Source organism: Pseudopodoces humilis, chromosome 7 (genome assembly GCF_049639895.1).
Source record: "Pseudopodoces humilis isolate 2021_Gansu_Grassland_sample_001 chromosome 7, ASM4963989v1, whole genome shotgun sequence".
NCBI classification, from domain to species: domain Eukaryota; kingdom Metazoa; phylum Chordata; class Aves; order Passeriformes; family Paridae; genus Pseudopodoces; species Pseudopodoces humilis.
This window is the reverse complement of record NC_142206.1, coordinates 2,367,269-2,379,747: the sequence shown is the minus strand read 5'-3', so window position 1 is coordinate 2,379,747 and position 12,479 is coordinate 2,367,269. Positions and strand designations below refer to the sequence as shown.

Genomic DNA, 12,479 nt, shown 5'->3' with positions numbered 1-12,479 from the left:
CCCTCTGTAAGCATTTTTAGTTGAATAACTTTCCCATAAAGGTTCAAATATAATGAAAGTAGCCAACATTATTAATTGCATGTATAATTACTTTTGTTATTTATGTGTTACTACAAGTGTCTGTGGTTATTTCTGACCAATATGAATGATCCCACAGCCTAGTGGTTAATAACCAAATATTTCAATTATGTGTAGGCTTTCTTAAAATATTTTTGAAAAATCATGCCTGAAACTTAAATTTCATTCTGAAACTTAACAACTGACATTAATCTATCAACCTGTCCCTAAAATCCTAGTTATTTTGCTACTAAATCACTCTTTTTTTTCATGTTTCTTGCTTTTCCCCCTACACTGCCATAGGTTATTTGTGCCAGAATTTTATTTTTTCAATTGGAAAAATCGCTAGCAGTCTTCTGAAGGAGAAAAGCAACAACTTCAGCAGAAGTTAATCAGCTAAATTCAGCTTTTTAATTGTAAAGAATGTCATGATGAACACTTAAAAGACTCCATCCTGTCTTGTTGGGATGAAACAATAGCCTTAGCTAAAAATTAAGTGATTTGCGTATCTGAATTCAAGGCACATTTAAAATACTTCTATAACGTCATTAAAATAGTGCTGATTCCAAGTAAAGATTTACTTGATGATAGATTTGTCAAACAACATAATTTCTGATATCTTTTATTAGACCAAACAATTTAACTGAAAAACCAAGCATTTTTACAGGAAGATGAAAAGGACACCAGGGAGTACACAAAAAACAAGATGTCTTTTTCAAATCTGGCCTGGTCTAGAAAAACCCTTCCCCTCTGCATGTAGTGTGTGGAATGGAACACAGATTTCTTCAAGATGGTTCACTTGCTTGTTGACATTTTATTGAATATGACAGTCAAAGCCCTTTGATATTAATTGTAGAAACCAAATAATTAAAATCTGTTACATTCAATTACCTCTAGCAAAAAAAAAACATTACTCTTAAATCAAGCTACCTGGACAGAAATTTAGTTAACAAACATAAGGATTTCAAATAGTTTTGTTTAAAGGACAAATCTATGCCATATGATTCAGGATATCAAATAAACCATTGCAGAGAAGAGACCAGATACACACAGCTCCACATGTCCTTGATGAGAGGATTTGTAATTCTCAATTACATATTTATGTCGTTTCATTATCAGATCAACTGATAAATACTGCATGAGAAACTGAACAGTAAGGAATTTATTACTTGAATTATAATAGAATATATTTACATCCAAAGTCCTCCTAATCAAAAATCAGTTAAGTCTATTATTCTTTACTATACTGAAGTGAATACCTGAAGAGTAAAAATGAAAACAGCACTATTTATTTGCTGCAAAATAATCAGTATATTCAAAATCTAATGATCAGTGCATGAACATCTTAGATTGGTATCATCTTCTTTTTGTGAGGAATTCACAGTCCTGGTTCAATTCAACAGTGCCACATTTAACTTCTCCAACAATATTTTACCAAACATCATGGCAACAAGTAAAGTTCTAAAATACAGGTAAATAAGTGTAGTAGCTAGTATGGCAAAAAATTTAGAGATATTTTTAGAAATATGAATTATATATTCACCCAATGTTAAAAGCAAGTGATATAAATTAATTTCCTATTTTCCACCTCTGAGAATATTTTTAATTATATATCTACTATAATGCATACTGGCATTTATCTGGAAAGGTTGATGAAATAATACCTTATTTGATGTTTCCATCCTTCTGAGCATCTTCATCACACAGCTTGCTAAATCAAAGCTATTTTACCTGAAAAAATACTTCACAAGTAGGAAAGTTACATGCAAAAGGCACTTATTGCTCTGCCATGCTAAAAACTGTATATTCATGGAAAATACTCTATTTATCTCAAACATTTGCTGCACCCTTTTTCACTTATATTTATATTTTCTATGATCTGCATAGCACACTTCTAGTCATTAACTATAGCAGAAGTCTTCACACATCTATTTACCTGTGGAGCCACCCCAAGTGGGGATTTCACTGCCAGTCCTCAAAATAAGAGTTGGAAACCCAGGCTGAGCTCAGAGGGACACACAGGACAAAGTCACAGTCTTCTCCAAATCAAAAGACTGTGCCGTCCCGTTTTCCCAATGCATAACAACTTGATTTTTTTTGTTACATCTCAATAATAAATCAGCTATGGTGGTTTTGTGTCACATGGTTTTGAAAAACCTCCACCACACCTGCACACACACAGACAGAAGACCCTTAGAAATATTTTGCTAAAAGCTGCACAGTCAGAAACATTTGGATAACCATTGGTGAGTGTTAAAGCTCTGAGGGCTTCTCCCAGTGGAGTTCTGCATTGCTCCTCCATCTTCAGAGCAGGGGTGAGTTCCAGCTGAGTTTGGATGGGGCTGATCCATCACTCCCAGTCCACACCTGGAGCCTTCTCCTGGGATATGGGCAGGGCCAGGGGATGGAGTCACATCCACTCCCCAGGAGGCATACATGAAGAATTCCAAAAATCTTTTTCCCCTTCTATTAACAGTGATTAATTAATTAACAATGCTGGCATAACACAATGGAGATTACCTGCTACTTGTGCAGCAGAGTTTCCTCACACAAAGCTCTTGTTACGACACAAAAGAAGTTCCCACAGCGGCATGCAGGTATTTTACTTACACTTAAATGCACCACAGAGTCCTTGTACATTCATGCCCTTGCACTGGAGCTGTCAGCAGCTATTTCACAGCTGGCACCACCCTCTGAGACACTCAGCTTAGAACTCAGGGTGAGGGTTCAGTAGACGGGCATGACACAAAGCTGGAAGGTCCTTTACGAAGTAATAGTAGTTTCTCCTGCCTTCCAACAAGAAGCAGCTAAGTAAGTATTCTTGTCGCCTTTGTATTATCTAGATAATAAACAATCTATACTGTTTTCTTCTAAAATAATCTTATCTTAGTTCTTTACTGTGTTTATGAGCACATACACAACCAGAATGCAGAATTTTCTGTTGAGATCTCCAGCAGGTAGAAAGCATTAGAGTGATCCCAGCTTGTAAGTTATATTCATCAAGTACCTCTTAACTACAGCATGTTGATGTCATAAAGTAAATATTTAACTGCAGACATCATTCCTCCAAACAGTTCTCCTTATTTCACACATCAGAAGTTTCTGGTTTTCTCCAGGGAGTTTCTGATCACTTCCACTGGTGTTATACAATACCCACTCATTCTGCGCTTTCCTGCTTCTGTATATACAAGTCACTCCAACACTTAAATAAAGAATACAATCCAAAATCACTACTGGAGACACACAAGCACAAATCATTGTCAGTCCCTGGATTTCCTAGTAGCAAAAACATTCTGCTCATGTATCCCGACAGTTTCTTTGGTGTGCAGCTTTTAACCCAGCCCAGCCTGTCCCAAAATTTTTCACATAGTTAAGGTTCCCAGCACGCAGTATTAAACAAATCCTTAAAGCAAAAAAGCACTTAATTGTTTCTATTTAGTCCTTTGGAGAAGCCAAAAGGGGCACAGATCCATGTGCTCAGCCTGGCCTCTGCTCTGGGAAGGAGAGTGATGGGAGTTTCTGAATGGCTGTGTGCTGGTACAAACCAGCCTCATGCATTTCAGGAAACCACTTCTCCCCCTTCTAGCCTGTAAAGTTAAGGTTTACCATCGCTGACCAAAAACAAACAAACAAACCCAAAGAGTAAAACGCACAAACAAATCAAAAATCCAAACAAAACAAAAAGAAACCAACAAAACTATTGTTTTCACACGTGTAAAACTACTGCTGGTCCTTTCAGCTGCCTGGCTGGGAAAGCTTGGTGGAGATAAGGCTCTCTGATAGCTGGGTAAATGCTTACTTAATCGTGGGGCAGCAGCTGGGGAGGCACACCCTGCCCCACTCTTGCTCAGCAGGCAGCCTGCCATCAGCACACCGTGCGCTTTCCTCCGGGGGAGCAAAACCCCAACCAGCCTCTCAGCACCGCGATTAACCCGGGGCACGAAAAGTCAGGCTTAACAGGAGGGATTTACAGGAGCAGGAAGGACCCGCTGCCTACGCACCGGAGTTCGGGCGGGGGCTGAGAGCTCAGGCAGGTGTCTGGAAACAAAGCGCAGAGCTGTGTCCGAGGGAGAGCCCGAGCAGCGCCGCTCCAGCTCCCCTGACCCAGCTTTGCCCTGGCTCCAGGGGCGTTTCTGCCCCCGCCCCAGGGCGGCCCCAGCCGGGGCTCGGGTGCAGCCCCGTGACTGCACCGCGCCCTTCCAGGAAGGAAGCGCTTGGGAGAGGCTGTCCCGGCACCTGATCCACCGGGAGAGGCCGTCCCGGCACCTGATCCACCGGGATCCCGCTGCTCACCCCGGGAGAGGTTGTCCCGGCACCCGATCCACCGGGAGAGGCTGTCACGGCACCTGATCCATCGAGATCCCGTCTCCCAGCTCGGGAAGGGCTGTCCCAGTCAGTACCTGATCCACTCACTGGATCCCGCCGCACAGCCCGAGAGAGGTCCCAGCACCCGATCCACCGGGAGAGGCTGTCCCGGCACCCGATCCACCGGGAGAGGCTGTCCCGGCACCCGATCCACCGGGAGAGGCTGTCCCGGCACCCGATCCACCGGGAGAGGCTGTCCCGGCACCCGATCCACCGGGAGAGGCTGTCCCAGCACCCGATCCATCGAGATCCCGTCGCTCAGCCCGGGAGGGGCTGCCTGCCCCGTGAGCTGCTCCGCCCGGGTCGCAGCGGGACAGGTAGGGCAGCGCTGGGGAGCGGGATGAGCTGCTCCTCCTTCACGGGCGCTCCCCGGGAGCTCGTCCTGCTGGCCCGGAGCTGCCCGGGCCGGGGGAGGCCGAGAGCTGTGCTCTGGGCACGGTGGCACAGCCCAGCCCCGAGTGGCTGTCGCACGTCCCCGCCTCGGGCAGCGATCGAGTTTGGAGCTGTGTCGGGTGACACCGTGCCGAGTTACGGGTTTACTCCGTGCCTCGGACAAAACGGGCTTTGTAGCTGTTCCTGTCGGGGAGATTTTATTACCTCCTCCGGCAGCAAAGGCGTAGCTCTGCAGTTTCAGAGCCGACCTGGGGCACCCTGCGGGGGCTCTCTCCCCGTCAATTCGCTCTGTTTGGCCGGGAGAGGAGAGCAGGAGGCGGCGAGAGCGGCGCCGGTGACTTTGTGTGGATGTTACACAACGTGAACTCCGCAAGAGACAGGCAGGACCAGTTCGGCTCGGTGTCTCTTCAAGGGACCCATCAGCCTGGAGTGCGTGTAGGAGCTTGCGCTGGATGACTTCATTGACAGGATTCACTCAGGGTTCATCGCTGCCACTTGAGAGGATTGCGCTGTCATTCTTTGTTAACTCACCTCGGTTTCTGTCTCACAGATCCCGGCCATGTTCGCGTTTTTGGTGGTGCTGTGTCAACTCCACGTGATGATGTTGGCGTTTCCTCACTGCCCTGGGAGATTAAGTAACTTGAAGCAACCTGAATGGAAAGATGGTAACTTACTTTTAACTTGCGCTTTCCACATTTGTGGAAATTTGTGCTTTCCAAAATTGCTTCTAACTTTGCTTTGCTTGCTTCTTCAGTTGTTGTTTTGGGTTTGGTTTTTTTTTGGTGGTTTTGTTAGTTTGTTTGTTTTTTACTTTATGTAAAAAAATAAGCTCTTTTATGCTTAATTTCAGATTATTTTAATATCTTTTGCTGAAATTATTGATAATTGACTTTGGTGTTAATATCAAGTATTTATCAGATCTAGTGGCAAGTGCAGATTGGGAAAACTGAACTTTTTCCAGGCCTCTGGGATTATTGTGGTTGATAAAACCAGAATCCTTTAAGTAACATTAAAATTCAAAAAGTATGAAACTTGTGTTAAGACAGTATTGTTTTGGTACTATTTGAGCACATCACAGTTGTGTTTCTATATCTGAAATTGCTTTGTATTTGAAAGGGTTTATTTGGTTGTTTTTTGAAATTCATATTTTCTCTCAATTCCTGGAAATTTTCTTACAACACCTGGAAAGATAAGCATAGTGCTGCTTTTGCAGTTCTTCCCTGTGGAGGAAGAGAAGTGGTGAGGAACTCATATAAAAACAAATATGTTCCCCAGAGGAACTCAAGCACTTCGAAGCAAAGCCATGTGATGCTAAACATTTTAAAATTCCTTCAAAAAGGAATCTCTAACTTAGCTGTGTGGTCTTCTCAGTGGCCAAAGGAGTGCTGAAACCATAAGACAGACTTTAAAAAGTCATCACATCGAGCAGGAGGCTCCTTCAGGGCGGTGTGGAGCACAAACCATGGCTAGCAGAAAAATGCTTGCTGTGATGATTTGTTAAAATCCATATTGCTCTGGGCAGAAAATGTCAGGCTGCCTCTTTCCTATGAGAATTCTCTCCTCACAATAGGCCCAAACCACTACTCCTTTAAAGACAGAGTTGGAAAGAAAGGACCAAACCCTTTATCCAATAATTTAGCAAGTAGAACAGTTGCCAAAGGTTGGAGTACCTGCATTGAGAGGTCGCCCTTCAGTATTTTCTGAACATCCTTTACCAGCAGAGCTGCTTTACTGAGCATATTGTGTGGTTGCATTTTTAATTAAATGCTGGGCATCCTAAAACTGCGGGGATCATTTTATCAAACCAAGGACTGCAGAATTGCATCCAGGTCCCTCACATTTAGGATACAATTCAAATCCATCTGTTTCATTCTTCAAAAGCTGTTTGAATCACCAGGTAGTAAGTAATTTGGAGATGGAGATACAGAGATACTTGACAAATTGAAAAAAGTGCAGATAAATGGATAAAAATTCTTGGTAAGAAAAAAAGGATCCATTAATTCCTGGAAATTGAGGGTTCTAGGCTCCAGGCAGCTTGTTTATGCATTCCATTTTAAAAAAAAAAATGCATGAGTTCTCTAGGTTAATTCAAAGGACAGCTAATATTACTTTTCATGGTAAAGAGTGAAACACTACTGGGCAAAACTGAAGATCTCTGCTTCAGAAGACTGAAGTTATTTTTGTAATTTGCACTGAGCCAAGAATATTGATAATATTTTTCTTTTCCATGTAATCTTTTTCCCTTTCCACTTGTGGATTTGAGAGAATTTTGATCTGGTTTTTGCTTCTGTTTTGGGGGTTTTTTTATTGCTGTTGAGTCCTTTTCTCTGGCTACTCTTTAGGTATATATAAATATTTTAAGCTTAGATTTTCTTGCAATTGCTTTAGAATAACAAAAACAAATGCATGTGCACATGTGTAGCTACTTCAGTATGCAGTGTAGCAGTATGCAAATTATATAAAATATATGCTGTCATATTCCTTAAATATACTATAATACTAAAGACATAATCAATATGTAAGTTATGCTGCAGTTTTCTCAGTTTTCAGGGAACAAAGTGTTATGAGGTACCACTGCAAGATCTAACAGTAACTATTAGGGTGAAAATTCCAGAGCAATGCGATAATCTTGCCAAACAGGCTAACAAGAACACAAAGCTAATTTGTAGCTGAATAACTTTATCCTGAATCTCATCTCCTTTTTTAGCCATCTGGCTTGGTATGTAACAATGCTGTTTCTGCATTACACTTGCAAAAATAATCCTCTAGTCATTTTGTTTAAGCAAATAGCCTGAATTTTGTGGACACAGATCAGGCTTTCACTAGAAACCTAGGTTTGCCCTATAACTTTTTTTTTTTTTTTCTTTTAATAAGAAACTGTAGCAAGAGCAGGCTAAAACTTGACTATGGAAAATGCCTAGTGAGGAAATACATTCCTGTATTCCAAAGCTTTTATAATTTCACTCACTGTTCTGGAATCTCACCTCACAACTGACTCCATGAGGCCTCATGGAACATAAAAGAAGAGAATAAGTAAATGTCTTCAGAAATGAATGTTGTCAGTAAAATTTATATCATTTACAACAAATCAACTTTGCAATATGGCACCTTTACATAAAGGTGGTGCCACAATTGTGAAAAGAGAACAATTGTAGAATGAATAGGAATCTGGTGATGAGATTTAAAAACTAAATTCTCTAAATAAAATTTGGTGCTCACAGATACCAGAATACTGATAAATGTATATTTTGGTTTTACCTTCTCTCACCCTTGCCTCCTTCCCCCACTAGGTCAGGGTGTTTCTTACTTTAGATCTGACTGAATTCTGCTTGATGTGACAATTACTTTGTTGTTAAAAGCTCCAGTAAAAACTGATGCTCACATCCCAGAAGAGCTCACACCAAAACTTGACCAACAGTTCTCACCACAAATTCTGTTGGCCAGGATAAGGAATAGCTGAGATGGCTTATGAGAAAGGCAAATATGTTTATTTTATGTTACATAGTTAGAAAAGATAGTAGTGAAGAAGACATTTTAGGAGTAGACTTTGATATTTCTGTCCCTTGTAGGTAGCTGAGAGATGCTAGGGAAAGAAATTATCCCAATGTGCTCCTTTAAGATCTTTACCATTCTTTAAAAATACCAAATTTAGCCTTCCTAACTTGTTTTAAATCAACTTGTTGTTTTTTTTTTTTTTATTAGTGTTCACATCTGCTAGGGAGGCCAATTTATTCATTGGACGACATCTTCTGAACAACAGATTTGATTTTGAAGCATTCACAGCTGATAATCTGGAAAGGGAATGCTATGAAGAACTGTGCAATTATGAAGAAGCAAGAGAAATTTTTGAAGACCCAGATAAAACGGTAGCAGTTCAAATTTAATTTAATATAGTGAGGGAGGTCATTGGCTATAAAACCTCATTTTTGTACACCAATTATTCTAACACAAATTTTTGTACACAAATAATGTAACTCCTCTAACAGAGCACTAAGAGATGACTACTTAATTTGTTCTAAAAGTAGATATCCCAGTTACATGGGATTCTTGCTTTAGATGCATGCACTTGAATATGTATTATTGTCTTAAAGACTTTAGATGTGGACTTTAATTCTGCAAACAAATAGAAATGAAGCTTTAGAAGTCCTGCTTGCGGATATTCCTATATTTTCAGACTTCTGGATTTTATAGTAACTTCTCAGCATCCAACTTAAATGTTTCACATGTTCTCTGTATTAACTGTAATATGTAACTAATATTACATCCTTATGTCATGGCAAAGAAGTATTTTGTAAGAGGCCAGTATGGAGCAAATCTGCAGTTCAGCTATTGCTGAGTATTCCTATAGCACCATATTCTGATTCCCCCCCTAGACATAGCTGTGAAGAAGCCTGATATATATATATATATATATATATGTAAAGAAACAATAAGAAACCTTTCAGCTCAATAAAGGAATGTGAAGATTATCTGGATATTCACTCTTGCACATGCAGCAAGACTTTGTGATTCTAGGTGTGCTCTGTAGGAAGAGCAAGGAATAACACCCCTGTTCTAAGGGTGGAAGTGTTAGCTTGCTGTTGCTAACACTCTCCTAAGAAAAAGGTCAAATTGCTAAATTGAAATCTTGCTGGAGTCTTTTGCTAGGTTGCAAAAGTGAAAATTGTAACTCAACAGTAACTCATTTCAGGCATACAACATAAATGTTTTTCTCTTAAATGAATCCCAACTATTTTTCCTAGCTGATATGAATTCAAATGCTGTTCAGGCAAATGTCAGAATCTTAAGAACTTTGCCTCAAATACTGTTTTGTAGGGATTTGCAAAAAAATAATTATAAGTATTTGTTTGGTGTCAGAACATACCCTAACTTCTACTGTAATCAGGCAGAAATATGAGGTAACACTGGACAGTTAAATACACTTTTTTCTTTTAATTTTTTAAAATTTTAATGTAAAGTTGTAGAAGAAAAATATCATAGGATGAGTAAATACAAATCCCTCAGCAGGAGTTATTTCTGTTTATGCCATTGTTAAATTCTGCCCAAGGTACCATATTAAATAATTCAATAGGCCTGTCAGTTATGTATTTTATATAAATCTGATTCTTTTTGGGTTTTATAGATGGATTTTTGGAAAGACTATTCAACTAAAGGTACTAAAATAAAAATAGGTAGGTCATCTTTTTACTTTTTTTATTATATTGCAATATTTTCTGGTTGTTATAATAATACATTCTTAATAGATCATTAATCCAGTTAAGGAAATCAGAAGTTATCTTTTTACTGAAGATCACTGTGAACCATAAAAATATGTTTAATTATCTGATACCATAAAACTGTAGCATCTTAAAGTGGGATCCATTATAGGTCTGTAGGTGAAAACTATAATTTCCTTGACCATTCCTGTATCACACAATTGGTAAACTCTGCAGTAATTCTGTGGCTGCTCTCTGTGGTTTACTTTTGTTTTTTCTCACCTTCATTTCTTTAATAGTGATATATAATAGCCTGATTTAGGCTCAGAGTAGTCTGATGCCAGATGTTTAATAAAAAATGGTCAGTTAGACTTGAGGAAAGAACTACAGCCTGATCAAGGTCACAAATACATGAAGGAATATTTGGAAGGCATTAGAAGACAGGCATCTCAACAGTTTCATGTAGAGAAAAGGAGACATCGACTCCCTTTTGCTTTAAGCTGCCTGTGAATGATACTTTTGGGTTGTGTTGCACAGATTTTCAGCAAGTTAGAGATTTGTGGAAGGAACAGCTTTATAGCAGTGCAAAAGTAGTATTTTACAGTATTTACAACATTTGACAGGCTGGATGGAAAGAACACATAATGAAAATCACCAATGTTTCCTCTCCAGGTGATGAGACACTACAGAAGATTAACGTCACGGGACTGCTCATCAGCCTGGTTGCTGCTGGAGTGCTGCTGGTTACAATTACACTGATTATCTTCTACTGCTGCAAGAGCAGATGCAAATCAAGGCAACCACCAGGGTAAGTAATTTCACTGCTTAAAAAATCCAAACACACACCAAAACAAACTCTTGCTTAAGAGTGGCATGTAAAAATCACTGTGGGGTTGTTTTAACTCGGAAAATCCAGTGGAAGTTCTAGTTTTTACTTGCCCAGAAGCAAAGTTAAGTGAGCACCAACAGTAGTTTTGCTGCAGTTAATAACACAAAAACATAAAACATAAAATATTGCACACCCAAACCTTTGGGTTTGCTTTTATTTTATTGCATGCATGTGTGTTCTTGGTTTCAAAATAGTCTTACTAAGATGATGGAATAATTTTAGTAGGTGGGGGCCTGCAGTGGGAAGCCTAATGTGTTCTGTTGGCACTTTCAAATAAGCTGTGTGCCCTTCATGGCATGTGCTCTACCTCAGATCTGAAGCAGTTGTAGTAGTAGATGGTGAAGCAGTTTGGAGAAAATGCTTTTTTACCAGGTCTCTAATCCTGAGTACTCCTTTGTCCCAGACTTGAAAGGAATATAAGAGGATTCTGTGCTTTCTCTTCACTATTAATTTCACATCACTGAGCTATTCTTACCCTGTGGTTTGAAGAGAGTATTTGGCTTTGGTCTTTGTGATCACTGAAGGCATGTTTTTTTCTCTTGTGGGTGTTTTTGGGTTGTTTGTGGTTCTGGTTTCTTTTATGATTAAGACTTTATCTTCTTGCTTCCCTTTAAAGCAGAAGTTTCCACTTACCTGCTGTTACCTTTGTTTAGGTACTTGGATTACGTGAGAAGCAGAAGACGTAATTCAGCCAACATCTTCAGGAGGCACGAAGAGTTTTCTTTAAACCCCCTTCCTCTCCGAGCTGACGATTCAGAACTACCCACTTATGAGCAAGCAGTTAATTCAGATGGACTACACCATGTGCCCCCACCCCCTTACCCAGGGCCCCCCAGAAATGCACGAGTCTTTCAAAAGTCCATGTCTCTTCCTGGCCCCTAGGCACAAACCTCCTGCTGGGGTCAGGGAGGGGATCACTGGAACATAACATACTTTTGAAAAAGTGTGTGCTACCTTGCATATTGCAAGATGATTTATAAAAATGTGAAAGATCTTTTGGACAACTAGGAACAAGTGAAGTTCCCATTTGGGAAAAGAGGTCACCTGTTGGAAAGGCTGCAGGACTATTCTCTGCACAAAGTCACTGTGCTAAGAGGAGAGAATGCATAAAGAGCAACTTCTTGTACTGCTGCCCTCTTCCATATGAACCATCCCATCAAACTATTGATGTTTTATTAATAATTTCATCTTGTTTTTTCTTCAGAAAGAACAGTATTTTAATTGCTCATATTGACACTAAACATTTTTTGTGACTTTATACTTAAAATTACCATAAGAAGTCTTTGTTGTTTTGACATATTCACTTCTTTACTGGGTGATTTTTCTATTCATTCTTGTAATAGATTTGAGTGTGAAAATTATTCCATGACTTGACCTTCCAAATATATATATATATAAATATATATAGTACTGCTATTGGATTACACTGGTTTGTTTTAGACATTGCTGATCACATGCCTTAATTTGTTGTATTTTTATGATCATAATTCTGCATCAAAAGAAGCATTCATTACATGGCACACTACCAATTCAGACAAAGTATGCTTGCATCAAATTGTCTTGATGTTCAACAGTAAATT

The 12,479-nt window shown here is 39.7% G+C and overlaps 1 protein-coding gene and 1 long non-coding RNA gene across 4 annotated transcripts; one reads left to right on the top strand and one right to left on the bottom strand.

The window, feature by feature from the left end:
• Window positions 1-856: 856 nt before the first annotated feature.
• On the bottom strand, window positions 857-4,148 carry LOC148183942 (uncharacterized). 2 transcript variants are annotated; one of them, XR_015772926.1, is made up of 2 exons: window positions 4,059-4,148; window positions 857-2,847 (listed from the first exon to the last, which is right to left on the bottom strand). It is a non-coding gene; the product is annotated as an uncharacterized LOC148183942 (long non-coding RNA). The 2 variants fall into 2 exon arrangements; XR_015772927.1 differs by lacking the exon at window positions 4,059-4,148 and adding an exon at window positions 3,857-3,986.
• Window positions 4,149-4,613: 465 nt separating this feature from the next.
• On the top strand, window positions 4,614-12,197 carry PRRG4 (proline rich and Gla domain 4). 2 transcript variants are annotated; one of them, XM_005530286.3, is made up of 6 exons: window positions 4,614-4,739; window positions 5,366-5,480; window positions 8,518-8,681; window positions 9,938-9,986; window positions 10,683-10,818; window positions 11,553-12,197. In XM_005530286.3, the coding sequence occupies exons 2-6, from the start codon at window positions 5,375-5,377 to the stop codon at window positions 11,779-11,781; spliced, it is 684 nt and encodes a 227-aa protein (XP_005530343.1). In that variant the 5' UTR covers window positions 4,614-4,739; window positions 5,366-5,374; the 3' UTR covers window positions 11,782-12,197. The 2 variants fall into 2 exon arrangements, with proteins under 2 accessions (XP_005530343.1, XP_087913912.1); XM_088057786.1 differs by lacking the exon at window positions 4,614-4,739 and adding an exon at window positions 5,181-5,244.
• Window positions 12,198-12,479: the final 282 nt, after the last annotated feature.

Excerpts from the sequence above, each read along its gene's own strand:
- PRRG4 (XM_005530286.3), top strand. The coding sequence starts at position 5,375 with ATGTTCGCGTTTTTGGTGGTGCTGTGTCAACTCCACGTGATGATGTTG. Across the intron at positions 5,481-8,517 it reads GCAACCTGAATGGAAAGATG|TGTTCACATCTGCTAGGGAG; the intron begins GTAACTTACTTT and ends TTTTTTTATTAG. Across the intron at positions 9,987-10,682 it reads AGGTACTAAAATAAAAATAG|GTGATGAGACACTACAGAAG; the intron begins GTAGGTCATCTT and ends TTTCCTCTCCAG.